The sequence below is a fragment of the Amia ocellicauda genome, chromosome 14 (genome assembly GCF_036373705.1).
Source record: "Amia ocellicauda isolate fAmiCal2 chromosome 14, fAmiCal2.hap1, whole genome shotgun sequence".
Lineage (NCBI taxonomy): Eukaryota > Metazoa > Chordata > Actinopteri > Amiiformes > Amiidae > Amia > Amia ocellicauda.
This window is the reverse complement of record NC_089863.1, coordinates 18,971,041-18,998,117: the sequence shown is the minus strand read 5'-3', so window position 1 is coordinate 18,998,117 and position 27,077 is coordinate 18,971,041. Positions and strand designations below refer to the sequence as shown.

The following is a 27,077-nucleotide window of genomic DNA, read 5'->3' as shown; positions in this document are numbered from 1 at the left end:
GAACTTTGAAAGACATTAACAGTTTTATAGGATGACATGGCTCGGCGTTTGGCTTCAGATGCAGTCCACTCTCCTTTCCCTTCCTTACACGTCCGCTTTACAGGCTACTGTATGAACATCAACAAGCATCATGATGCTCAGACCTCATAAAAGCACATTTCATCTCTCACTCCATTAACTTTCAAACTATGCCTTCAGACTGAATTTCAAGTTCTGCGAGTGTCTTTGCTGACACAAACTGCACTGCAATCTCACTTGCATATTCAGACCAGTTAAATGTTTACAATAAAACTATTTAGTTGCTTTAGTCATTGTTCTGAATGTTGTTCCGCCCATTACTCGTATAAATGTTCAGTCTGCCCCAATGCATGGCTGAAAATGGAAAAGGGCTCAGTCTTCCAATTGCAGTGGTGCACAATGACGCCAATTATTGTGCAAAGAAAAGGATAAGTTAAACATTAAGTGTCCTTAATTAAAACCAAGTCACAAGTGGACACAATCTGAAAAGATCTGCAACAGTACAAATGCATTAGCCAGAAGCATTAAGAAAATTAACATGCATCCACTTGCTCTGGGGAGAGGCGAATGCAGACATCCATTTATTATTTTGAATGGCCACAAACCTCAGGATAGTGCGACACCGACAGCTTATTTTTATATTTAAGTCAAAGCTTTTCCACACCTAAATATGCCTACTTTTTTCTAATCTCCCATAATTCTACTCACAAGTAAATCAAATACAAACATCTCTTAGGATATTGGAATACTTTGCAATATTCTGACCTGTACTGGTGGTCTGTCCTCAGAGCTGCCGTTCTCCAGTCTCATCTCTCCCCCAGGAGCTGTAGAGGCCAGCGCTCTCCCAGACTCTGGGGAAAGGGCTCCCACTGAGCAGCAGGGTGGGGGTGAGCTGAGCTGGTGCTGAACCAGGCTCTACTGGAAAACAGTGCAGTGTCTAATCACGTTAAACAGAGGACAATGAACTGGAGTCAGAAACACAGACTGCGCCAAGCAGTGCAGCACTGCCTCCAGTGCATTACAGACAGAGAAGCTGCTCAGTGACGGCATCTCATCCACATCCAGCTGCTCACAGTAACACTGACACCTAGCAGCCACAATCAGTCAGTCTATTGGGGTTTTCTGAATGTTTGCAATACAAGTAATTTTGCCAGTACGCCTTGACTAAGGAAACTGATCTGGCCATGAGGAGGTGGTCAGCAGAAGCAACACACACAGAAGGAGAAGGGGAAGTGCTGTTGTACCCTTGAGCAAGGTACTTGCTCCAGTAAAATGCCCAGCTGTACAAATGGGTACAAATGCAAGTCGCCCTGGATAAGAGCATCTGCTAAATGACAAATGTAATGTAAAAGGAGGAAGGAGCTGCTGCAGGGGTTGGATTTGTGGAGGAGGGAGGCAACAAAGTGAAGGCTGGGAAAGTATTTGTTGCTAATGTTTGGGAAGACAGAAGTCTGGTGTGAGATTGAGGCTGTGTGACAGAACCTCCGCTTAAAAAAAATGATTGAAATGCGATTGTAATCAAACCCTACAGGCAGGGCCAACTCCACTCCCCATATTATCTCACTGTGCATTTGTAAATTACTTTGCTGTTGCAATGCTAAAGTATTATCAAAGATTTGTGCCACAATAGAGGTTAACCCATTCAACTAGATACAGACCAACTATTCAAAACTAATTACTGGCTTCAGGACCTTTTGTGCGTTAATGTTTAATGGGTCAATTGAGTAGGACTTATGACAGCAAACTGGAGATGACCCGTGTTTAGTACACAGCTCGTTACGAACTCTGCAAGTTACGAGTCATTAACCTATTAGTATTAGTATTGTATACCTAATTTTAATTATGGTTAGCCCAAATGTCAAGGTTACCGTGTTACGGTGTCTTTGGCATTTACTATTTTCAGTATACTAGTTCAGTCTTGTTACTGGGTTACACTGGGTTATATTCATTGGTTTTACACCTGTTGGCCATTTCCAACACTTTATTGAATAAAATACAAAATTAAAGTTAACATGTAATGGACCCCGTTCACACTCGAGTTTTAGGACGATCACCTTTTCAACTCAAATGTGAACAGGGTCAGCGTGACGCAACACAAGCCCCGCCCCCAGAGACTGCGTGTCCGCGTAAACCGAGAGTAAACGCAAAGTAAATGGACACCAAGACAGCTCGCCCTACTACAGGACACGCAGTATATTGTCTATATTGTTTGAATGTCAAGTCAATCTATAGCCTTAAAATGTACGGATACATTTCGCTAGCTCACATCTTTATATACATTTAAAAAGTCTAGGCTAAGTAATTAGTTCTAATGTTAACAGTTCAAACTACTCAGTCCATTAAAATAAGCGTGTAGCTGGTAAACGTGCTATTGTTTGTTCTTGTACCAAGTAGTGATTTAAGTCTGAAATGTAACTATGCATTTTACACGTGAAAAACGAGACCAGTTATTTACTATGCAATCCGAAATGCAGTTATTGAGCTGAGCAGTACAATCACAAATGCCGGCGTTAGAGGCGACAACTGGGACGATGCAGAAATGAAAGCGCTGTTTACAATGTGGATGAACATACAGTTAAAAAGCAAACCCAGGAAATGTGCAGCGCTGCTGTCTGGGGATAAAACTATAGACGCGTCAGAGGCTGCTTTCAATGGCTAAAGGAAAATAAAATGCAAAGATCAGACTATTACAAACGCAGTGGAGTCCAGAGAAAACGTCGCACGTTTTTCCGAGGAACTTGGTTCGATTCGACAGCTTCGGCTGCAAAACTTTAAAAGATATATAGAACCAAATCAGTAGCCTATATATACACACCAATATTAACAAGTTGTAATTATAAATATAGCGCATACACCTGTAAACAGACCTAATCACTGGCTTGAGCAGATGTTTATTCCCGGCATGCATGTCGTTTAGGCCGCAAATGTGAACGGGGTCTCTAAAAAAGGCCCGACTCCATTTGAGGCGGCCCAGGGCCTCGTAAGTGTGAACGCATTGATTATGAACGTGACGTCATCGACGAGTCACGCAAATTAGCCACAACGAAGCTTCGCAGGTGAAAACTGACTGCAGGCTCTAGCTCTGCGACAGCGTCTTGCTGGCACGGACTGCACTGCACTCCAACTCGCACATTCATAACAATTAAACGTTTACACTGAACTTGTATTTCGTGGCTTCAATCATTTTAGCTAATGTTTACCCCCTCGTTACTCACCCGTGCAGTGCGCCTCAACGCTGTGGCCCCTGCGCATGCGCCCCACCGTCTCCGCGAGCAGAAAAGAGCGAATGCGTGCGCGCGCTGCTTTTTGTAGCCGGGCCGAGCCCACTCTCCACGGAGGGGGGTCTGGCGCATGCTATATTAATGTCTCAATACGTAATATGTGCTACGGGACAGTAAATCATGTATTACAGCTGTTAATTCAATTGACAATTTTGAATTGTACTGCGTATTTAGCAACATTAATACTTATTAATATACATTTATATTAATTTTTAGTTTACCTATTTAAATGTATATTTCCCAGTCCCATTTCCGGTTCCGTCTTTAAGTGGTCACGATGCATGCATGCGCATGCGTATTTTTAAAAAGATGAAAAGTCATGTGACTTAATTTCCCATCGGCAATTGAACATATTAAGCGCTTACGTTTTAAATGATTAATATACATTTTTATTTCATACCAGTAAATTGGATTCTGATTATTACTAAATATATAATAATAACATATATATTGCATTATCGAAAACCTTTCCTTCGGCATTCACGTTAATGATAAAAAAGTAATGAAAAAAATATATGAACTTCAAAAGGTACGCCAATTATTGTGCAAACAAATTATAATAAAAAAATAAAAGTTACACATGGAAAAATATTAATTTGAAAAGAGCTGTATCTTCAGAACTGGGCTACTGTACCGTGCGTATACTGTATACAGGTTCTTGTGCTAAAATAAATAAATTGCTTAGGCTACATTGAAATAAGGTATCGGTTAAAAAAAACTAAAATGTACAGCTGCATTAGCATTCTTAATAAAGTGGCCATATCCACGGCAGGGGAGAGACTAGTGTGGACTTACATTCATTAATTTCAAATGTCACAACCCTTAGGATAATGTAAGACTGATAGCTTATTTTTATATTCCAGTCGAAGCTTTTTAATGTTTTTATATATGCCTACAATTTTCTTTAATCTCCCAGAATTCAACTAATCTCACAAGTAATCAAATACGTCCCTTCGAATATTCTAATGCTCGTGCCCATGCCCAGTACACTCTGCAAAATTCTGAGCTGTACTGGCACAGACTGAAACCCCCCCTTCATTTTCTGGGCCCTGCACGTGGCCATTGCTGTCAGCTCGTGTCTGTTTACAACTCTGACCATGTGGCCCTCCTGCACTCAGCGGGGGGCCCCGTTTCACCACTTCGACCCGTGCCCTCGACTAACACCTGTTCTTGTCTTAACCTACCCTTTAATATGACAGTTTATCTTGGGAGTAAAGATCGCCAGTAGAAACACACAAATGGCGCTTCTGCAATGAGGTGAGCGTCAGACAGGTTTCTTGTGAGTGATTTCTTTCTGGTTTTCTTAATCTTTCTACATTTATTGACAACGTTTCTAAGAGTCAGGCTCCCTCTTTACCTCTCTCTTGCACTCTGACACACTCCCCCCACCCCCACTTCTTTCCCCGTCTCAATTCAAGTTCAATTTGGAAAAGCTTTATTGACAGGACTAAGTGACAGTAGAATGGCCACAGCTTTGACAGACAGCTTCAGTGCTCAGGAACAATAGTGGTGAACAATAGATGCAGTAAATATACATTTAAGATCTGCATTTCTCTCTCTCCCTCTCTCACTGTCACTCTCTTTCTCTCCCTCTTTCTCCTCTCACCATCTCTCTCCCTCTCTTTCTCCTTCTCTCTATTCGCTCCAGTATCTCTATCTCTTATGCACTCAAACACACAATTTTCCCATTTGCCAACCCCACTTTTAGTCTCCGTGTCTCTCTGTCTTACAGTTGATCACAGTCTCTCTCTCTCTGTCAAATCAATAAAGCTTTATTGGCAGGATTAATTGACATCGGTGTTGCCAAAGCATTGACAGACGTGTCTGGTGCTCATGAACAGGGCAATGGCAATGATAAATACAGACATTTTGAAGACAATTGTTGTGTAGACAGTATAGATAGTCTGAAGTATGGCACTGCTCTCTGTCTGCTGTCTGTGCCTCCTCCCCCAGCTGAGATCAGGGGTCAGGCCTGCGAGTCTGTGGGGGTGGGCGTCCCTGATGGCGGTGTTTTTAGGGCAGTGCGGCAGGAAGTGGGCCTCATCCTCCACTTCTCCCACGGCCCACACTCTCTCTCCTCTCTGCCGGGGTCGGCCTGTCTCTCTCCCCAGGCTGTGGCAGCTCAGGCTGTAAAGGCTCGGGATTCGTCTCTGTCAGGTGTCTCGCTTTAAAGTTAACTTACACAGTTAAAAAGTTTTTCCAGTCAACGCAGTACATGTGTCCAAGGCGTGACAAGGGCAGGGGAGCACGGCTGTGAGGCGCTCTGAGGGGGGAGCCGCCGTGTCAGTCTGCCTAGATTTGTAGAGACTGTTATGAGTCTGTCAGTGTGGATTAGGACTGACTTGAATGGTTTGGCAGCGGTTTCAGTTAGTAGTAGAGCGAGAGAGAGAGAGAGAGAGAGAGAGAGATTGAGGGAGAGGGGGGCAAAATGGGACAGAGAGAATGACAATAGAAATGAAAGGGTGAATGAGGTGAAGAGGCTGGCAGAGAGAGAGAGAGAGAGACAGAATGTTAGGTCATGGAGAAATAGGGAGGGGGGAGAAGTGTGTAAATGTGTCTGTGTGTGAGAGAGAGAGAGAGATAGAGAGTGGGAGTGTACTGTTCTAGCCTGGTAGGTCAGAGAAGAAAAGAGGGAGGGGAGAAGTGTATAAGTGTGTGCGAGAGAGAAAGAGAGACGGGGGGTGCAATTGTGATTTTTCGTTGGAAGCAGGCAACCAGCAATCGCACGCAGTGAGTCCATTATTATTATTATTATTACTATTATTGTTTGTGGCCATTGCTACTTATAACTCCAGTGATTGTAGTGTCTCCACATAGAGAAGAGCATGTTGAAACAAGAGTGGAGAGTGGCACCCGCTCTCCAGCCTTGACTTAAAAAATGAATAGAAAGCCAATAGGTTTTGTGCTTGGGTTGCTGTTTAAAGTCCACCGTTTTTGTTTCCTGGCGTGTTGCCAACATGTAAATGTTGATGTGGGTTGTTGTTGAAGTGATTGAAAACATGTTTAAATTCTTCGTGGACAGTGGAGACTTTTTTGACAGCAGATATTGTAGGAAACAGATTGAGCAAAAGAAAGGGAGACATAAGCAAACTGAAAGACAGGAAAGAAAGAAAGAAAGAAAGAAAGAAAGAAAGAAAGAAAGAAAGAAAAAAAAATGGTCATTACTAATTGTATATCGAGAAGAGTATAGTTATTGTTCATTTTTGTTTTTTCATGCGGTTATGCACCAAACATGGGACTTTTAAAATCATAATAATTCATGTTTTTTCTAAAGTTGTTTGTTTGAACCTGTTCAGTATTCAACACTGTAGTTTTCCAGTGTATGATTAGTATTACAATGCAGTCAAAGCAATGCCTGATCAAGCAGAAAGACTGGCGAATGGACTGCTATTATTGTAAGACCAGTTCCTTCCTCTTCAACTATAGTATAAATCTGTAAAAGTAAAACATTGCACAAGAAGTCCAAGATATATAACCTGCAATGGAGTGCTCACTTTTGACTGTAATGAAAACAAATACACTGCATTATCTAAAAGTGCTTGTGTTTAACAGATAACAATGACCGACTAACCACGCAGTCGACAGGTGTCAAAAGTGTGCTTTCTGCCATCAGTTGAGCCTTAAAGTTAAGGGTGGTTGTGGTAAAACAAACACACTTTGGTTTGAGCAAGGTTAGCGATAATGATCCAGCAGCCTGTGCGTGCAGTGGTACACCAGTAGATCCCATCATGAGGTCTTGTGTGCTCATAAATGTGCAATAAAAACAATATTTACCACCCAAAAATCAGTGCTTGCCTATTATAGATGTTCTTTTGAGAATTATTTATTTCATAGGATATGTGTATCTTCAACGTTTTCTTAAAAACTAGCTTATGTTCCTTATAGTGAATGTAATTAATGCCACGCTGGCTTCCTTGAATTCCCTGACAGCTTCGTTAGCACAGTGTCAGGCATGTGGAAAAGCAGTTAAAGTGCTATGAAATTAATTTAAATTAAAACTAGAATACCGTATATTTAGTATTACATTGAATTACGTTATCAGAGAGCTCAGCAATCTTGCTCTTATGCATATATTCAACTCTGCTCCCTCAAGCTCCTGTTTACTTTTGCATTTTGAGCCCTTTTATCAGTGTACTGTTACTACTCCTGTTCCCATGCCAGCCTCACCACTTGGTACACACCTGAGGCGGAACAATTATGTCTTCACTGACGTGTGCGTGTTGTAGTTTGTACTGATTGTAGTTACTGCACATTAAATGCTTTGGAAATGTCTCTTATGAAAACCTTAAGTCACCCTGGGCATCTGCAAAGAAAGAAAGAAATAATAATAGTGTGTTGGTCCCTTTAAACAGCACAATACATATATTGCATGGTCAAATTTCAGTTCCGGCAGTCTCAGAATACTAATCCATTACAGGGTTTTGTTCTGTGGACTGGGATGTGTCTCACAGGAAACAAATCACTTTATGCTCACACCTGTATGGCAAGCTGTAGGGGACATAACTGTACTGTTACTGCAGCCCCCTGTTTTGTAACACCACTGTTATACTGTGCTGTACCTTTTCCATTGACCCCTACTTTAACAGCGCTAATCCGCTTTACTGTTTCTATAGCCCCCTATTGTACAAGCTCTGTTTACAGCTGATGCTAATCCATGTTTTGCGGTAACAATGTCCCAGTTTGTTCCCACTGAGCTCACATATTGCAGCATGTTATTACACTGAGCTGCCATTGTTCCTCCTTTCACTGGTCGCTTACTTTTTCTCCCTTTCTCTCCATCAGTCTCTCCTTCTAAGTGAAAAAAGAAAAAGTAAAACACTAACAACCAGGTAGACATAAATAGTACCTCTCTCTCTCTCTCTCTCTCTCTCTCTCTCAGGGATGGAGGCGATTCGTCCGAAGCTGTTTGATTTTCGGGGGGTGGCCATGACTAACTATTTCACTGACAACTTTGACAATGTGGAGAAATTCTCAGCCAAGCCCGATGACATTCTCATTGCCACCTACCCAAAAGCAGGTCAGTGTCAGAGAGCAGCTATATGTGTGTGACCAGTGTATGGACCCGTGTGTGGATCATGTGTTGACAGCCTGCAGTCACATGGGCCCTGCCACTGCTGCTGGGGAGGGAGAGGGGCAGTGGTTAGAGTTGTTGTTTTCATAGGTGTGGGAAGGGGGATTTTAATGGGAATGATGAATGCTCAATTCTCTCTCTCTCTCTTTCTCAGGCACTACCTGGGTGTCCCACATGCTGGATCAGATCTATTTTGGGGAGAACTCTGAGACCCTGAAATCCCTCCCCGTCTACGAGAGGGTGCCCTTCTTGGAGATGTGTGCCCCCAAACACATGCCAGGTCAGCTCAGGGCACCCCCCCCCCACACACACACACTACTGGAGAGACACATTATAGACCATTTTCAACTATCCACTCCAGTCTCAAAGTGATTGGATTTACTTTATCTTGGGAAACATACAGAGACACAGCTATACAAGGGATTACAAGTCCCAATACAGAAACTGTAATGTCTCCACCCAATTGGTTTCTGTACTATCTCCCTCTCCCTCTCCGTCTTCCTCTCCCTCTCTCTCAGGTGTGGAGCTGATAGAGAACATGACCTCATCTCCTCGCCTGATCAAGACTCACCTGCCGGTCCAGTTGGTGCCAAAGAGCTTCTGGGAGCAAAACTGCAGGGTAACATTAGACTGAGTCCAGTGTGCTGATAATTAGACTGAGTGGAGTGTGAGCACAGTGTGTGTAACTGATTGCAGTGTGTCTGCAGTGTGTGTATAGTGTGTCCACAGTATCAGCACAGTATGTCTGCAGTGTGTCTATCGTGGGTGCAGAGTTTAATGTCAATGCAAACTGAGTACAGTGTGGGTCAGTCAGTTTATCTCTCTCCCTCTTCATCCTCTCTCTCCCTCTCTCTCTCTCTCTAGGTGATCTATGTTGCTCGTAATCCTAAGGACAATGCTGTGTCTTATTACCATTTTGACCGCATGAATTATGTGGAGCCGGAGCCAGGAAACTGGGAGAGCTTCCTAGAGAGATTCAAACAGGGACAGAGTGAGTCACACAGAGAGACAGTGTATCAGTCAGTGTGTGTGTCAGTCAGTCAGTGTGTCTGTATTCACCTCATCTCTCTCTCTCTCTCTCTCTCTCTCTCTCTGTCAGTGGTGTTTGGGTCCTGGTACTCTCATGTTAAAGGATGGTGGGAGCGCAAACAGACCAACCCCCGGATACTCTACCTCTTCTATGAGGATCTAAAGGAGGTGAGGCTGCTACCCCTTGCGGCGTACTACAGCCCCCTATTGGAACAGCACTATTCTACTGCACTGTTACTACAGCCCCCTATTGGAACAGCACTATTCTACTGCACTGTTACTACAGCCCCCTATTGGAACAGCGCTATTCTACTGCACCATTACTACAGCCCCCTATTGGAACAGCGCTATTCTACTGCACTGTTACTACAGCCCCCTATTGGAACAGCACTATTCTACTGCACTGTTACTACAGCCCCCTATTGGAACAGCACTATTCTACTGCACTGTTACTACAGCCCCCTATTGGAACAGCACTATTCTACTGCACCGTTACTACAGCCCCCTATTGGAACAGCACTATTCTACTGCACCGTTACTACAGACCCCTATTGGAACAGCACTATTGTACTGCACCGTTACTGCAGCCCCCTATTGGAACAGCACTATTCTACTGCACCGTTACTACAGCCCCCTATTGGAACAGCACTATTCTACTGCACTGTTACTACAGCCCCCTATTGGAACAGCGCTATTCTACTGCACCGTTACTACAGCCCCCTATTGGAACAGCACTATTCTACTGCACCGTTACTACAGCCCCCTATTGGAACAGCACTATTCTACTGTACTGTTACTACAGCCCCCTATTGGAACAGCGGTATTCTACTGCACCGTTACTACAGCCCCCTATTGGAACAGCGCTATTCTACTGCACTGTTACTACAGCCCCCTATTGGAACAGCGCTATTCTACTCCACTATTAATACAGCCCCCTATTGGAACAGCACTATTTTACTGCACCGTTACTACAGCCCCCTATTGGAACAGCACTATTCTACTGTACTGTTACTACAGCCCCCTATTGGAACAGCGGTATTCTACTGCACCGTTACTACAGCCCCCTATTGGAACAGCGCTATTCTACTGCACCGTTACTACAGCCCCCTATTGGAACAGCGCTATTCTACTCCACTATTAATACAGCCCCCTATTGGAGCAGCGCTATTCTATTGCACTGTTACTACAGCCCCCTATTGGAACAGCACTATTCTACTGTACTGTTACTACAGCCCCCTATTGGAACAGCGGTATTCTACTGCACCGTTACTACAGCCCCCTATTGGAACAGCACTATTCTACTGTACTGTTACTACAGCCCCCTATTGGAACAGCGGTATTCTATTGCACCGTTACTACAGCCCCCTATTGGAACAGCGCTATTCTACAGCACCGTTACTACAGCCCCCTATTGGAACAGCGCTATTCTACTGCACCGTTACTACAGCCCCCTATTGGAACAGCGCTATTCTACTGCACTGTTACTACAGCTCCCTATTGGAACAGCACTATTCTACTGCACCGTTACTACAGCCCCCTATTGGAACAGCACTATTCTACTGTACTGTTACTACAGCCCCCTATTGGAACAGCGGTATTCTACTGCACCGTTACTACAGCCCCCTATTGGAACAGCGCTATTCTACTGCACTGTTACTACAGCTCCCTATTGGAACAGCACTATTCTACTGCACTGTTACTACAGCTCCCTATTGGAACAGCACTATTCTACTGCACTGTTACTACAGCCCCCTATTGGAAGGTCAGTCGGTCAGTTTGTCTGTATTAACACTCTCTCTCTGTCCCTGTGTCTGTGTGAGGACGTGGTCAGGGAACTGGGTCGGCTGTGTGACTTCCTGGGCGTGTCTCTGAGCGAGGAGGCGCGGGACAGAGTGCTGAGAGCCGTCGGCTTCCAGAACATGAAGGACAACAGCATGGCCAACTACTCCACCTGCGCTGTGATGGACCACAGCATCTCACCATTCATGAGGAAAGGTAGAGACAGGGGAGAGGCGTAGTGCAAATGTAGTTTAATGTATTGTGTAGTAGTGTAGTGTGGTGCACCATATTCACAAACTATTAACCCACAGGCAACCCTCTCCTTCTCCTTCTCCTTCTCTCTCTCTCTCTATCTCTCCCTCTCTCACTCCAGGGATGGTTGCGGATTGGAAGAATCACTTCACTGTCTCTCAGAATGAAGAGTTTGATGAAGACTACCAGAGGAGGATGAAGGACACCACACTGACCTTCAGGATGGAGATATAGAGACTGTGTGCTGTACTGTACTGCATTATACTACAACAGTGAGAACTGCAAACTGCAAACTGAATCTGAGGGCAGAGAGGCAGTAACTCAAGGGACTGTGTGAACTGATTCAGTGCGTTACACACAGCAGGGTCGATCCTCTCTCAGCTCTGATTACTACAATAGCGACGACACTGACTTAGCCCACTGAAACTCAGACACAATTTTATACCAATAAACAAATGATGTATATCTTTTGAGCTGTCTGTGTTTCTGTTCCTTCGATAAATTGATGCCAAAACACATCGAAACACTGTGTGTGTGTGATGGGTGGGGGGGTGCGGGTGAGTATATATACTCCAGGTGTATGTATACAGTACAGGGCTCGGTCAGTGTCTGTACTCCAGGTGTATATATATAGTACAGGGCTCAGTCAGTGTCTGTACTCCAGGTGTATATATACAGTACAGGGCTCAGTCAGTGTCTGTACTCCAGGTGTATATATACAGTACAGGGCTCAGTCAGTGTCTGTACTCCAGGTGTATATATACAGTACAGGGCTCAGTCAGTGTCTGTACTCCAGGTGTATATATACAGTACAGTACAGGGCTCAGTCAGTGTCTGTACTCCAGGTGTATATATACAGTACAGGGCTCAGTCAGTGACTGTACTCCAGGTGTATATATACAGTACAGGGCTCAGTCAGTGTCTGTACTCCAGGTGTATATATACAGTACAGTACAGGGCTCAGTCAGTGTCTGTACTCCAGGTGTATATATACAGTACAGTACAGGGCTCAGTCAGTGTCTGTACTCCAGGTGTATATATACAGTACAGGGCTCAGTCAGTGTCTGTACTCCAGGTGTATATATACAGTACAGTACAGGGCTCAGTCAGTGTCTGTACTCCAGGTGTATATATACAGTACAGTACAGGGCTCAGTCAGTGACTGTACTCCAGGTGTATATATACAGTACAGGGCTCAGTCAGTGTCTGTACTCCAGGTGTATATATACAGTACAGGGCTCAGTCAGTGTCTGTACTCCAGGTGTATATATACAGTACAGGTCTCAGTCAGTGTCTGTACTCCAGGTGTATATATACAGTACAGGGCTCAGTCAGTGTCTGTACTCCAGGTGTATATATACAGTACAGTACAGGGCTCAGTCAGTGTCTGTACTCCAGGTGTATATATACAGTACAGGTCTCAGTCAGTGTCTGTACTCCAGGTGTATATATACAGTACAGGGCTCAGTCAGTGTCTGTACTCCAGGTGTATATATACAGTACAGTACAGGGCTCAGTCAGTGTCTGTACTCCAGGTGTATATATACAGTACAGTACAGGGCTCAGTCAGTGTCTGTACTCTAGAAGAATATGTAGTTGGACTGTAACTTAACTTTAGCACCTCACTTGTATGTATTACAAACTACACAAATACAATCCAGTCCCAGTTCTGCTTTCCATTGAGAGCTTTAAGCAGCTTGTGGTCAATAACATTGTTTGGATCGCTGTCACACATGACTTCCTGTTTCTGTGGCTGTGGACTTCAGCGAAGAGCTGTGATTGGCAGAGGCGCCCCACACCAAAGGGCCATCCAAGCACACAGCTGCATTGAGATGGACGCCACAGGGGCCAGGGAGGATGTGGAGCAGGGAGCGAGAAACCAGGAGACCATCTGATACAATAAATAAAACAGTTGCTTTGTAGTGGTAAATAGCAGGAAAATGTGGTTTGTCCTGATAATATAATAACGCACTGTCCGTGACTGTAAGAAAAAGCCTGATCAGAAAATGTGTCTATTTTAGTGATTTCTGTACTCTACCTGTGCAATAACTTCCAGACGTGCATCACAGCGGGTAGGAATTAACCAGAACAAGATTAATTACAGAAAGTATTTATTTGATTGACTGATTGTGAAATCTAGGGCAAGAACAATCTCTCTCTCTCTTTCTAAGATTCCTAAGTGCCATAAAAAGTACAGTTTTAGTCGAGTTAAGCCACTACCCACCCCCATCCCCATGGGATGCATTCTTAACATTTTCTCTAATTTCCGCAAGTACTCCTGGAGACAGAGAGTTGGCAAGACAACAAGAGAGGAAGGAAGCCAGGCAAAAAAGGGAAGAATGAAATCAAGAAAGAGAAAATTACAGAGCATACAGGGGACCTGTCAGTGGACGTGTAACTACTCTGTAAATAATGAATATAAAATAAATCTGCAGCTGAGTGGCCACTAAGTTACTGTAACTATTACATGACTGTAAAAAAAAATCCCTCTTTATTCCTGTACACTAGTTTTAAATCTGATAAGCTACTGTTTTCTTAGAGCTATTAGAGTGCTTTGTGAATCTGACACACATCTGACACCCACTCCCCTCGGCAGCAATGACCGTGCCCTAGTTCAGCATGGAGTATCTATTGGTCAACACAGCGAGGGCTGGCCAGGACTCCAATCTACTATCCGACAGAGCAGAAACAAGTGTCATATCCACTGAGACACCATTCCACCCTGTGGTACTAGCGAATGACACTAGCATTGGGATTTAGCCATTTTCACAAACTGTGAAAAGCCATTTCCGTCCCACGCAACTACACCCAGGCGGCAAATTCAAAACAATCTTAAACCAGCAGACAAGTCTGAACAATTCCCACTAAGGCCACCAAGCTGCCGTCGATATGTCTCACTCCAAAGCTATCAAACTCGACTTTGATGTGGAAACTCTCTAATCGTGCAAACAATTCCTAAATTGACAGTCAGCCAGACAGTATTCATTTCAGCACAATACTTTGCTGACTTTTGATGTTGCCCACAGCTATATAAAGTGGAGAACTACTGTCTGTCTGTGATATAAAATTTGAATTAGGCTGCAAAATGCTGCTTCCTTATCAGGTGATGGGTTTCTTAGAAAGTGCAGTAATGTGCTGTAAAAACATGAGTGTTGATATAATACCATATATTCAAAATAAATATTAAATCTATGTGAATGCACTTTAGTACGGTATATTACTATAATGCAGTACATTACAGCACAGAGACACCCTCTCTCTCTCTCTCTCTTTATCTCAGCTGTAGTACAATGCAGTTTATAGTACAGTATAGTGGTATAATGCAGTACAGTACAGTACACAAAGTCTATATCTCCATCCTGAAGGTCAGTGTGGTGTCCTTCATCTTCCTCTGGTAGTCTTCATCAAACTCCTCACTCTGTGAAACACTGAATTGATTCTTCCAGTCTGCAACCATCCCTGCAGAGAGAGAGAGAGAAACAGAGAGAGAGAGAGGGGTTAATGGTTTGTAGGTCAGTGTGTATGAGTGTGAGCCGGCAGCCTGGTGTGTCTTCTCCCACTCTTACTTGTCCCCCCCCTTGTTTCTTTGTTCGGTTGCAGACTTTTAAAGGTTTTCCCACAACCACTAATATCCGAACATGTCTACCACGAGCTTCAAGTGTGATAAGAGCGTGTGTTCCCATGTGGCTCTCAGACTGCTTGTTTTGCCGGGTGACCGCAGTGCCTCAGGAAGTGGGGCTCTCTCTGTTGAGGCTCCAGGTCAAGAGCTGAACTTACATCCAACATATGCTTCCATGAGGTCATGCCATACAGGGATGCGAAACAACGTCTAACTAGACAGGCTGTGAGGAGATGTGCGTGTGTGTGTGTGTCTGTGAGTGCGTGAGTGTGTGAGTGTGTGAGTGTGTGAGTGCCTGTGTGTGTGAGTGTGTGAGAGTGTGAGTGTGCCCCATCCCCTTCTCGCCTCAGCTCCCTCTCTCTCTCTCTCCCTCTTGTCTCTACCTTTCCTCAGGAATGGAGAGATCTTCTGGTCCAGCACTCTGGGGTCCACAGAGGAGCTGTTGGTCATGTTGTTTTCCCTCATGCTCTGGAAACCGACGGCTCTCAGCACTCTCTGCCGGGACTCCTCACTCAGAGACACGCCCAGGAACTCACACAGCCGGCCCAGCTCTCTATCAGTGTCCTAACACAGACACAGGCAGAGAGAGAGAGGTAGTATAGACACACTGACTGACTGACACTGCACTGAGAGAGAGAGAGAAAGAGGTAGTATAGGAACAATGACTGAATGACAGGTCCTGTATATACTGTTCCAATAGGGGTCTGTAGTAACAGTGCAGTAGAATAGTGCTGTTCCAATAGGGGGCTGTAGTAATGGTGCAGTAGAATAGTGCTGTTCCAATAGGGGGCTGTAGTAACAGTGCAGTAGAATAGTGCTGTTCCAATAGGGGTCTGTAGTAACAGTGCAGTAGAATAGTGCTGTTCCAATAGGGGGCTGTAGTAACAGTGCAGTAGAATAGTGCTGTTCCAATAGGGGGCTGTAGTAACAGTGCAGTAGAATAGTGCTGTTCCAATAGGGGGCTGTAGTAATGGTGCAGTAGAATAGTGCTGTTCCAATAGGGGGCTGTAGTAACAGTGCAGTAGAATAGTGCTGTTCCAATAGGGGGCTGTAGTAATGGTGCAGTAGAATAGTGCTGTTCCAATAGGGGGCTGTAGTAACAGTGCAGTAGAATAGCGCTGTTCCAATAGGGGGCTGTAGTAATGGTGCAGTAGAATAGTGCTGTTCCAATAGGGGGCTGTAGTAACAGTGCAGTAGAATAGTGCTGTTCCAATAGGGGGCTGTAGTAACAGTGCAGTAGAATAGCGCTGTTCCAATAGGGGGCTGTAGTAATGGTGCAGTAGAATAGTGCTGTTCCAATAGGGGGCTGTAGTAACAGTGCAGTAGAATAGTGCTGTTCCAATAGGGGGCTGTAGTAACGGTGCAGTAGAATAGTGCTGTTCCAATAGGGGGCTGTAGTACGCCGCAAGGGGTAGCAGCCTCACCTCCTTTAGATCCTCATAGAAGAGGTAGAGTATCCGGGGGTTGGTCTGTTTGCGCTCCCACCATCCTTTAACATGAGGGTACCAGGACCCAAACACCACTGACAGAGAGAGAGAGAGAGAGAGAGAGAGAGAGATGAGGTGAATACAGACACACTGACTGACTGACACACACACTGACTGATACACTGTCTCTCTGTGTGACTCACTCTGTCCCTGTTTGAATCTCTCTAGGAAGCTCTCCCAGTTTCCTGGCTCCGGCTGCAGTTTATTCATGCGGTCAAAATGGTAATAAGACACAGCATTGTCCTTAGGATTACGAGCAACATAGATCACCTAGAGAGAGAGAGGGAGAGAGAGGATGAAGAGGGAGAGAGATAAACTGACTGACCCACACTGTACTCAGTTTGCATTGACATTAAACTCTGCACCCACGATAGACACACTGCAGACATACTGTGCTGATACTGTGGACACACTATACACACACTGCAGACACACTGCAATCAGTTACACACACTGTGCTCACACTCCACTCAGTCTAATTATCAGCACACTGGACTCAGTCTAATGTTACCCTGCAGTTTTGCTCCCAGAAGCTCTTTGGCACCAACTGGACCGGCAGGTGAGTCTTGATCAGGCGAGGAGATGAGGTCATGTTCTCTATCAGCTCCACACCTGAGAGAGAGAGAGTGATTTGTCACTAATGTTTTCATAATACGTACACTGGTCACACAAATACAGCACTTTGAATTTGAGAGTGATAGAGAGAGTGATGGGGGAATACATGCAGTACAGACACAGATTGACTGACACAGCACAACACATTGCACAACCTGCACCAACCTGTCATGATACCAGGGGCACAGATCTCCATGAAGGGCACCCTGTGAAAGACAGGCTCGGACGCCAGGGTCTCAGGGTTCTCCCCAAAATAGATCTGATCCAGCATGTGTGACATCCAGGTAGTGCCTGAGAGAGAGAATTTAATTAATTACACTCACAGTCTAACTCTCTAACTCTCTCTCACACACACACTGCTCTCTGACACTGACCTGCTTTTGGGTAGGTGGCAATGAGAATGTCATCGGGCTTGGCTGAGAATTTCTCCACATTGTCAAAGTTGTCAGTGAAATAGTTAGTCATGGCCACCCCCCGAAAATCAAACAGCTCTGGACGAACCAACTCCATCCCTGAGAGAGAGAGAGAGAGAGAGGAGGGAGGGACAGAGAGAGACATTTTAATCCCCATTATTTCTCAAAAAACAAATGTAACCATCATAGAAGACACACTACACACCATTAACAACCATATCCAAGATAATCAATGAACCCATTTTCCTATTAAACCCCCCAGATCATCACATTAAAATAGTTTAATCTCCCCGCTCATCTACTCCACACAACACTGGCTGGTGAAAGTACCCAGGTCATTACCTAGGCTGTAATACATATACACTGATTTTATTTGTACTCACTTATTGAAACATTGCTGAAGTTTGATCTGTTTAATATTTTGGAGATACAGAGAACATTATTAATGTTTTTATTTCTTCACGTCTCGATTACTGCAATACCTCATTTTCAGGCTTAAATTACCGTACATTGGCCCGGCTCTTGCTCACACATTACCCCAGTACTAGCCTCTCTACACTGGTTTATTTTAAGATATTACAATCATATACAAAGTATTGCATAGTCTGGCGCCTTCCTACATTCCCTATAACATTAGAAGACCACTCAGATTTTCAGACCAGGGATTTGTAGCCGTTCCAAAGTCTAGGTTGAAATTTAAGAAATCTAATCTGAGATTGTTCTTTTGCCCTAAAGGCCCATTTTACCTCTTAACGTTAGATCCTCTGAGTCGGTCCATGTTTCTAAATCACATCTCAAAACTCATTTTTATACACTTGAACTTCCAAATGTATGTTATGAAACAGTTATTGAACATTTTTTAAAGATAGTTTTATTGTAAGTTCTCATCTAACACACAACGTTGCTACTTGTTGTATTGTTGTATTATCTACTGCATTTGTTCTCCTCGACAATTTTCATTAGCTATATTGTTTGACATTTTTTATGTGCTTTCCTGATTGCATCTTGTTCTTTTTTTCTTTTTTAAAATGTATTTCTTTGTGTATCCTTGTTTTAACTATTGTTGTTTTCGTATTGATTGTGCAGCAATTGTGCTTGGTAAGTGCTCTCTCTCTCTCTCTCTCTCTCTCTCTCTATATATATATATATATATATATATATAAAGTTAATCTTATTATTATTGTTCAACATCTTCAACGATTTTAAAAGTATGGTTATGTCTGTATGATAAATGCTTTGGCACCACCATAAAGCATGCCAATGAAGTTCACCTGAGTTTAATTTGAATTTGAGAGGGGGGAACAGAGTGAATAATAGAGATGGAAATGGAGCGGTGGAGAGAGACAAAAAGAGGGGTGGAGGGGTAAACAGTGATAGAGGGACAGAGAGAAAGATGAAGGGGGGTTAGATGATACAGACACACTAAGAGCGCCCCCTTGCGGCGTACTGGGAGACTGACAGCAATGTGTGAAACCCGCAAAGACGGTAACCCTGACAAAACGACATGGTGGGGACCTCTCCCGCTGTGGCAAACGCCTTTCCAACTTGTTCTCAACTGACGTGCTATTGAAAGGCACCTCACGCACTGGTCCTACTTCAGTCCCATTATCTTTCTCATTTCCTGACAGGGTGCCACTCGTCTCCATGCCTGCAGGGTTAAAGCTGCGGGCAGCCAGGAGCGCTGAGCCAGGCGGGCAGAGAGCGCCCGAGCCCCGGGCACAGGACGCGACACAGCCCGCTGTCTGCACCGCACACTCCTCTCCCAGTATGAAAACAATAAAGACCACAACAATACTGCCACTACTAATAATTACCACCACCACCATCATCATCAGAATCATAATAATTGACTCACTGCGCGTTATAGCTGGTCCCACACGAAATAGCAAACAGAGCAAAACTTACTATACTCTCTCTCTCTCTCTCTCTCAATAGCATATATTTATCCATCTCTGCCTCCCCTCGACCATTCCCCTCCTTCGCATCAAAGCACACTCCCCCTATACCCGCCCCTCTCTTTCTCTTTCTCTCTGCTGGGTGTAGTTTTTCAGGTCTCACAAGTTCTCAATCCAGTACACTTTTGTCTGTAAAGTAAAAGAATTAGCAAGCAAATTAATAAATACTACCCACCCCCCATATTAGTTGACAGTTTTCACAAGAAACCTTTTTCAACGCATGAAAAAGTGCAGTAAATGCAATCAGTAAGCTACTGTATACAATAAGCGCAAGTCCCTGTACTAATGATCTGGCTGCAGACATGATTCTGCTCAGTTCGGTCAAGTGCTAAAGGGTGGGGTAGGCATAGGAGAAGATACAGTAATCGCACACCGAGAAAAAGGTAGGTGCAGTATAGGTGCTGCAGTGCATAACCTGAGAAGTGAGAGAAACTGGAAGGAAAGGGTTAACTCCCACCCCAGCGCTGTGTGGACTGTAGTATAGTATAGTATAGTATAGTATAGTATAGTATAGTATAGGGGCCAGACTGGAGCCAGTGCTGTGTGGACTATAGTATAGTACAGTATAGGGACCAGCACTGTGTGGACTATAGCCAGAGTGTGTGTGTGTGTGTGTGTGTACAGGATGTGTGCAGTGGGTGACAGTGTAAGAACTCTGGTCCAGACCACATTAATGATTGATAGACACTGACATTGTCCCTCTCCCTCTCTGTCCTTCACTTTCCCTTCTTCTGTCATAGTCTTTCAATGAAGCACTCCCCATCCCCGACCCTTTCTTTCTTTCTCTCCGCAGGCTGTGTCAGTGTGAGTGTGAGACTATTTCACACTGTACACAAATGCTGTATATTACTGTATTCCTCATAGTGAAACACTGTGATGTTTTTTTGTTTTTTCTGTACATTGCTCAGATCTCTAAGAAGCCAATTGCCAGGTAAGGAGGCAGCATTTAGCAGCCTTGTTAACATTTTATATCACACACAGCTATAATCTACTGTATTTCTTCAACAGCTGAAGCTCCTCATATAAACTGTATTCCTCACAGTAAAACACAACATTATGTTTTTATTACTGTACTTTGCTCAGATTTCTAAGAAGCCCATCGTCTGATAAGGAAGCAGTATTTTGCAAATTTTATATCACAGATAGACAGTAGTTCTCCACCTTTATATAGCTGTGGGCAACATCAAAAGTCAGCAAAATATTGTGCTGAAATGAATACAGGACTGGCTGACTGTCAGTTTAGGAACTGTTTGCACGATTAGAGTTGTGAAAGGAAGGTAATGAAATACTAGCGTGCAAGGTTTAAATTCCTGTGATGTTTTAAGACAATAACTTCCTTATGTCAAAATGTACCTGGGCTGTTGACAGAAATGTCAACAGGACAGGTTGTGTTTTGGGAGGTACCTGGACTCTTGCCATATTATGAAAAGAACACCATATGACAGTATCTTTTGCAAACTCATCGTTGTTATTTAAGTTTCATCATCCTAATCTATTGATCAACAACATGCTCCCGGTATTTGAGAACCCTGTTCTGCTAGCACACGTAGAAAGATGATGTCAGGATAACTGATTTATAACTGCATTTTTGTTTACTGCTATGTACAAATTTGCTGTGTGTTATTTTAATGTTGGTTTGCTGTGTTTTAGTTCATTTCAACTGATAAAGGTCTATTTTTATTCATTTTATTAATGTATTTATTGTCTTTTATTTTGCTATATGTCTGTTGTATGTTTACCACTCTGTAAAGCCCTCTGTGGCTACCCTGCGAAGGGCGTTATACAAATATAAATTGATTGATTGATTGATTGATTGATGAATATGTGTCTTTTTGAGTCAGACAGGCTTCGTATCGCTTTGATACATTGTTTCAGTCCAGACCTATTGTCGGCAGCTTGGTGGCCTTTGTGGGAATTGATCAGACTGGTGTGCCGGTTTCATATTGTGCTGAATTTGCAGCCTGGGTGTAGTTGCATGGGATGGAACTGGCTTTGTAAACACAACTGCCAATGTAAACATGTAACCTACGGTGTACATGCATGATGAGATATCAAGCTGTCTTTCCAAACCTGGTGCAGGTGAGTACAGGACTGGGAAGTTAATTCATTCAGTGTGGTTCACAGTGTGCGGAAATGGCTAAATCCCAAAATACATGCAGGTGTCTTCCCTAGTGCCACAGGGTGGAACGGTGTCACAGTGGATATGACACTTGTTTCAACTCTGCCAGACTGTAGGTTGGAATCCTGGCCAGCCCTCGCTGTGTTGACGTTAGACACAATGAGCCAAACTGGGGCAAAGGCGTCAGAAAGGAGTCAGAAGGTATTCAGTGTACTGGATTAGTTATGGTTAACACACAGTTTAATGTAAAATGTACAGTAGGACACTTAAGCCCCGTGATACTCTACTGCAATACTACTGTTTTTGTTTACAGTGCATTGTGTGTGTTTGAGAGAGAGAGAGAGAGAGAGAGAGAGAGAGAGAGAGAGAGGGAGTGTATGGGTGTGTGTGATTACTTGAGAGAGAGACTGTGTCAGAGTTTATGTGTGTGCGTGACAGTGTGTGTATGTGTGTGCGTGAGAGAGAGAGAGAGTATGTGTGTGCGTGAGAGAGAGAGAGGGACTGTGTCAGAGTTTATTTGTGTGTGTGTGCATGAGAGAGAGAGAGAGAGAGACTGTGTCAGAGTTGATGTGTGTGTGTGTGCGTGAGAGAGAGAGAGAGAGAGAGAGAGAAAGAGAGTGACAGACAGGTGAAAGAAGGAAACAGGGAGAGGGAAGCCCCTCCAGTCCAGAGCTCTTCTGCTGCCTTGTGGCAGACCCTGTACACTGCACCCTCTTCAACAGGTGCAGCCCCACACACACTGAGGGACTGTCCCGTGTCTGTACTACAATTGTACTGTCCTGTACTGCGCTGCACTGTACTGTATTGTGCTCAATGTGCGTCACTGCTTTCACTGTCCAGCTGCACTGTACGCCTGAACAAGACTCCAATAACACTGTCACACTAATAACACACACCGAGCTAAACGGAACTGAATGGAACTGAACTGAATCCAATCGAATTGAGAGAGAAGAGGGGGTAGGTGGCTTAGAGACAGACAGAGAGAAAGAGAGAGAGAGAGAGAGAGAGAGAGAGAGAGAGTCATGCCAATAACAGATCTATAGAAAACAGGTGTTTTTTTCTGTTTTTCTCCTTCTTATTCTCTCTGTCTGTCCTGCCTGTCTCTGTCTCTGAGGCTCAATGCAAGGTCAATGAGCAGTCAGCATAAACTGTACTCACCCCCCCCCCCTCTCTCTCTCTCTCTCTCTCTCTCTCTCTCTGAATCCCTCAAAATACTGGCTCCAGTCTGGTCTTGACAGATGGTGCACCAGGGGGCGCCACCTACAGGTGACTTCCAGAATACACTACAGGCCTAAGAAATAATCAGAGATTCCAGGCTGTTAATCCAGCGCTGGCAATTCTATAGTGTTAGAGAATGTCTAATATTGATCAGCAAACTATATTGAACTTCGGAGACAGAGACACTCAGCTGTCAATACATCTGATTTCCCTGCCTCGCCACTTTCAGAGAATGAGGTAAAGATGGCTTTATTGATAACAAACCTTCCTGTTGTTTCTGAGAGTCGTCCACAAGGTTACAGAAGTGCTGAGGTGGAAATGTACCAAAGGTTGTTAGTTATCTACTATAGCTATATTGTTGATTATTCAGTAGCCAATATAATCTGTTAGACTTGCATGTTGATCAGTATTTAATGCATATTCATTGATTCTTCTAATTATTCCCATATAGGGACTTTTTTTTTGTCTGCTTTCAAAGTCTCAATCTATAAATGAACCTTCCCGGAGTCTGGGGATCCACCTGTTTCTCTAGATTATTTTCTTACCATTATTTAATATACATCTTATTGAGTCAGCATGGTGCTATGTAATCCTTACACATTGGATTTCTTACAATATGGTAGATATATTTTGTTCTCTATTTCATAAAATGGGATATATTTTAAATGGCAGACAGACAGATTAGCAGATAAACTGATATATAGACTGATCAACAGACACACACGCATACATTCTTATACAGTCATACACTCTCTCTCTCTCACGCGCACACAGATACACAAACACACACACACACACTCTCTCTAACTTGCCCACACATACGCACACACTTTCACAGGCACACACACTCATAAAGTCCAGTCTGGCTGATGATGTCAGGGCTGGGGCTGCAATGAGGAGACGCTCATGTTTTATTCAGAGCGGGAGGCAGTGGAGCGATGTGATTCGTCCACCTTGGACTTGCCCAGCCTCCCTTTGTCTGAAACTTTCATAACAGCCTGATACATAATTCAGCTCCCTGCTGACGGTCTACCATCATAGCACTGATATAGAGGCCTGTTGCCATAGGGGGCTGTAATACAAGGCAAAGCTTATGTTGCAATAGGGGTCTTTTAATGGAAGTGCATTGGAACAGTTGCCTTACAATAAGGGGCTGTAATAACAGTGCAGTAGAATAGTGCTGTTCCAATAGGGGTCTGTAGTAACAGTGCAGTAGAATAGCGCTGTTCCAATAGGGGGCTGTAGTAACGGTGCAGTAGAATAGCGCTGTTCCAATAGGGGGCTGTAGTAACGGTGCTGTAGAATAGCGCTGTTCCAATAGGGGGCTGTAGTAACAGTGCAGTAGAATAGCGCTGTTCCAATAGGGGGCTGTAGTAACGGTGCTGTAGAATAGCGCTGTTCCAATAGGGGGCTGTAGTAACGGTGCAGTAGAATAGCGCTGTTCCAATAGGGGGCTGTAGTAACAGTGCAGTAGAATAGGGCTGTTCCAATAGGGGGCTGTAGTAACGGTGCAGTAGAATAGCGCTGTTCCAATAGGGGGCTGTAGTAACAGTGCTGTAGAATAGCGCTTTTCCAATAGGGGGCTGTAGTAACGGTGCAGTAGAATAGCGCTGTTCCAATAGGGGGCTGTAGTAACAGTGCAGTAGAATAGGGCTGTTCCAATAGGGGGCTGTAGTAACGGTGCAGTAGAATAGCGCTGTTCCAATAGGGGGCTGTAGTAACAGTACAGTAGAATAGTGCTGTTCCAATAGGGGGCTGTAGTAACGGTGCAGTAGAACAGCGCTGTTCCAATAGGGGGCTGTAGTAACAGTGCAGTAGAATAGTGCTGTTCCAATAGGGGGCTGTAGTAACAGTGCAGTACAATAGTGCTGTTCCAATAGGGGGCTGTAGTAACAGTGCAGTAGAATAGTGCTGTTCCATTAAGGGCCTGTAGTAACAGTACAGTACTTTAAAACGCTCCTGTTACATTAGGCGGCTGCAGTACAATACTAGTGGATTATTCCTTTTATAGCTCACATTATTCTCTGCTCCCGGAGGTCTATTGGCTGGTGCTGACGTCAATTAGATCGGCAGACGTCGTGCTCGACTTTTATTGGCTCACGGCGCCGCCAGTCACCAATGAGTGGCAGCGAGTCATGATGATTGATCGGAGAGCTGGCCAATCGCGGCGCGGTTGCCAGGAGCGCGCCGGCAGATTACCGACCTGACAGGAGGCGGGATTACAGGTTACCTCGGCAACCGCACGCCGAAGGTCTGGTACGGTCGATCCACACAAGACACATCATCTTCATCATCTTCATCATTATTATTATTATAATCAGTAGTAGTAAGCTGGAATACATTTAGGATATTGTCACTGGTAGAGTATTTGAACTGTATGTATGTAATGTACATATTATGCATGTGGACAGAACAGATTGATAAAAGTGTCACACTGTAACAGTACAACTTGCTGTGGGTGAAACTCATGCCGGTGCACCCCGAAATGACTACGTGCTTGTGCTAAATATAAATATCAATATACTGACTTTCAGCACTGCCACAATATCACACCATGCCACCTGATACCTGTTTAATAATCTGTGCGCCAGGACACATAGCATACGGGCCTATTTCTGTCCATGGGGGGGGCAAATGTAAAAAGTTATAATAGATTTCGTGCTGCTCCTGCTCTGGGGTCAGTGCAGCCGGCTCGATAAAGCAGTACGTGGGTTGTGTGCTGTCATGGCCAGGGGCAACGCAATGTGTGTGTGTGTTTATATGGGAGGGAAAGACAGAAGAGTCACCCATATAAAACAAATGCAGATATCGATATATAGATATAGATTTAGATATTGATATAGAAGATGTGTGTCATCCTTTTATTCTACGTACACCAAAAAGGGTCTGTTTTGGCGTATGAAAAGATAGGGATCACACAATTCTACCTCACGTTAAAGGAATCTGCTAGCTTCTGTGTGTTTCTGACAGGGCAGGTCCATCAGGGATCTGTGGGATCTTGTTGCGTCCCCCACTTCAGGAGTCTCAGACGGTGTGGCCCCTAGTGCTGAACAAATGAGGGAGACCTTTCTGTGAGGTAAGAGGGCGTGTCTGGGGAGTAGGGGGTGCCCAAGGTCACGTGTGTTGCTGTGTCTGATTGGCCACCTTGGGGAATGGGGTGGGGTATGTTGGTCTGGGATTTTTCTCCTGGGGCTAGCTGTGTGTCTGTATGCTGTGTGTATACTTTGTGTGTGGGTGTCTATACTGTGTGTGTGCTAAGACAAATTGTAATTATTATTTGTAATAATAATGCTTGGTGCCTTGGGTTGAGTGCATTATCCACAGGCACTAGTACATGTTACTCTAGATCCCTGTGTGACTATAGCCCCTTTCACACCAGCTCACCAACCTGGGTTTAGACCCATTTCTCAGCAACCTGGGTTCTGATTGGGTTCACTGTATGGTAGGGGTGTCCAAGCCCGGTCCTGGAGAACCCCAATCCTCCTTCTCCCCATGCCTGTGCTTTCACACTAACACCACTCAGAACCTGAGTCCAAACTGGGCCGGGCATGCTGGTGGCAAAAGGGTCTGAGCAGTATTGTGCAAGCTAGATACAAACCTAATCCGTTCCTGACACCAAAGCGATGGTGTCAGAGATCTGACACTTGGGGAGGGAGATGCTAAAGGGGGACAGCTGCATTTAGAGGAGGGAGCGGATCAAACATTTGGCAGGACTCCCCAGAATAACCGTAGCCCCCCCAAGTGTTTGTGCATTGCCAGGGGTTAAATACACGGACTCTCATCGCTGTCGCAATATATCACAGCTGTCACCTGATACCTGGATAACATACGTGCACCGGGACAGATTTGGCACTTTTTTCCAAGGGGGGGGATCATGCAAGGTGAACAAACCCCCCCCAGGGCCACCACTGTCCTACACCTGTTTCTCTGTGCTGCCCTGTGTGTCCACCATAGTCATCGTGCGATCCTGCAGCCAACACTCATGCACAGTGACTCAAGGTCTCTCCCGGTCCAGCGTTTTATGCCACCACAGGCCATATGTAGCAGACCAAGGCGCAGGCGTAAGGCATTGAGTTTAGAGGTGGGGAGTTTCCACGGTATAAAGAAAAGTACAGCAGGGGTACAACGAGGGATGCCCTGTAGGTGCCCCCTGCACCCTCTGTCCTGAGGGGAAAGGAGAGACTGCGAGACCGCGGCCCTGTCTGCAGTGGGGGGCGGGCA

At 44.5% G+C, this 27,077-nt stretch overlaps 2 protein-coding genes across 4 annotated transcripts; one reads left to right on the top strand and one right to left on the bottom strand.

The window, feature by feature from the left end:
- Positions 1-5,746: 5,746 nt before the first annotated feature.
- LOC136767900 (cytosolic sulfotransferase 1) lies at positions 5,747-11,900 on the top strand. 2 transcript variants are annotated; one of them, XM_066721967.1, is made up of 8 exons: positions 5,812-6,029; positions 8,179-8,316; positions 8,525-8,650; positions 8,889-8,989; positions 9,235-9,361; positions 9,470-9,567; positions 11,220-11,394; positions 11,552-11,900. In XM_066721967.1, the coding sequence occupies exons 2-8, from the start codon at positions 8,181-8,183 to the stop codon at positions 11,662-11,664; spliced, it is 876 nt and encodes a 291-aa protein (XP_066578064.1). In that variant the 5' UTR covers positions 5,812-6,029; positions 8,179-8,180; the 3' UTR covers positions 11,665-11,900. The 2 variants fall into 2 exon arrangements, with proteins under 2 accessions (XP_066578063.1, XP_066578064.1); XM_066721966.1 differs by having other exon boundaries at positions 5,747-6,029; positions 9,235-9,567.
- Positions 11,901-14,686: 2,786 nt separating this feature from the next.
- LOC136767899 (cytosolic sulfotransferase 3) lies at positions 14,687-19,566 on the bottom strand. 2 transcript variants are annotated; one of them, XM_066721965.1, is made up of 8 exons: positions 19,420-19,566; positions 17,526-17,663; positions 17,317-17,442; positions 17,048-17,148; positions 16,680-16,806; positions 16,474-16,571; positions 15,433-15,613; positions 14,687-14,889 (listed from the first exon to the last, which is right to left on the bottom strand). In XM_066721965.1, the coding sequence occupies exons 2-8, from the start codon at positions 17,659-17,661 to the stop codon at positions 14,777-14,779; spliced, it is 882 nt and encodes a 293-aa protein (XP_066578062.1). In that variant the 5' UTR covers positions 17,662-17,663; positions 19,420-19,566; the 3' UTR covers positions 14,687-14,776. The 2 variants fall into 2 exon arrangements, with proteins under 2 accessions (XP_066578062.1, XP_066578061.1); XM_066721964.1 differs by having other exon boundaries at positions 16,474-16,806.
- Between the last annotated feature and the right edge of the window lie 7,511 nt (positions 19,567-27,077).

Bases quoted from the DNA above. Each gene is read 5' to 3' on its own strand.
- LOC136767900 (XM_066721966.1), top strand. From the start codon at position 8,181: ATGGAGGCGATTCGTCCGAAGCTGTTTGATTTTCGGGGGGTGGCCATG. The intron at 8,317-8,524 runs GTCAGTGTCAGA...TCTCTTTCTCAG, and splicing joins TGCCACCTACCCAAAAGCAG to GCACTACCTGGGTGTCCCAC. The intron at 9,568-11,219 runs GTGAGGCTGCTA...TGTCTGTGTGAG, and splicing joins TCTATGAGGATCTAAAGGAG to GACGTGGTCAGGGAACTGGG.
- LOC136767899 (XM_066721964.1), bottom strand. From the start codon at position 17,661: ATGGAGTTGGTTCGTCCAGAGCTGTTTGATTTTCGGGGGGTGGCCATG. The intron at 17,149-17,316 runs GTTGGTGCAGGT...TCTCTCTCTCAG, and splicing joins TGCCCCTGGTATCATGACAG to GTGTGGAGCTGATAGAGAAC. The intron at 14,890-15,432 runs GTAGAGACAAGA...CTCTCTCTGCAG, and splicing joins CTCTCCATTCCTGAGGAAAG to GGATGGTTGCAGACTGGAAG.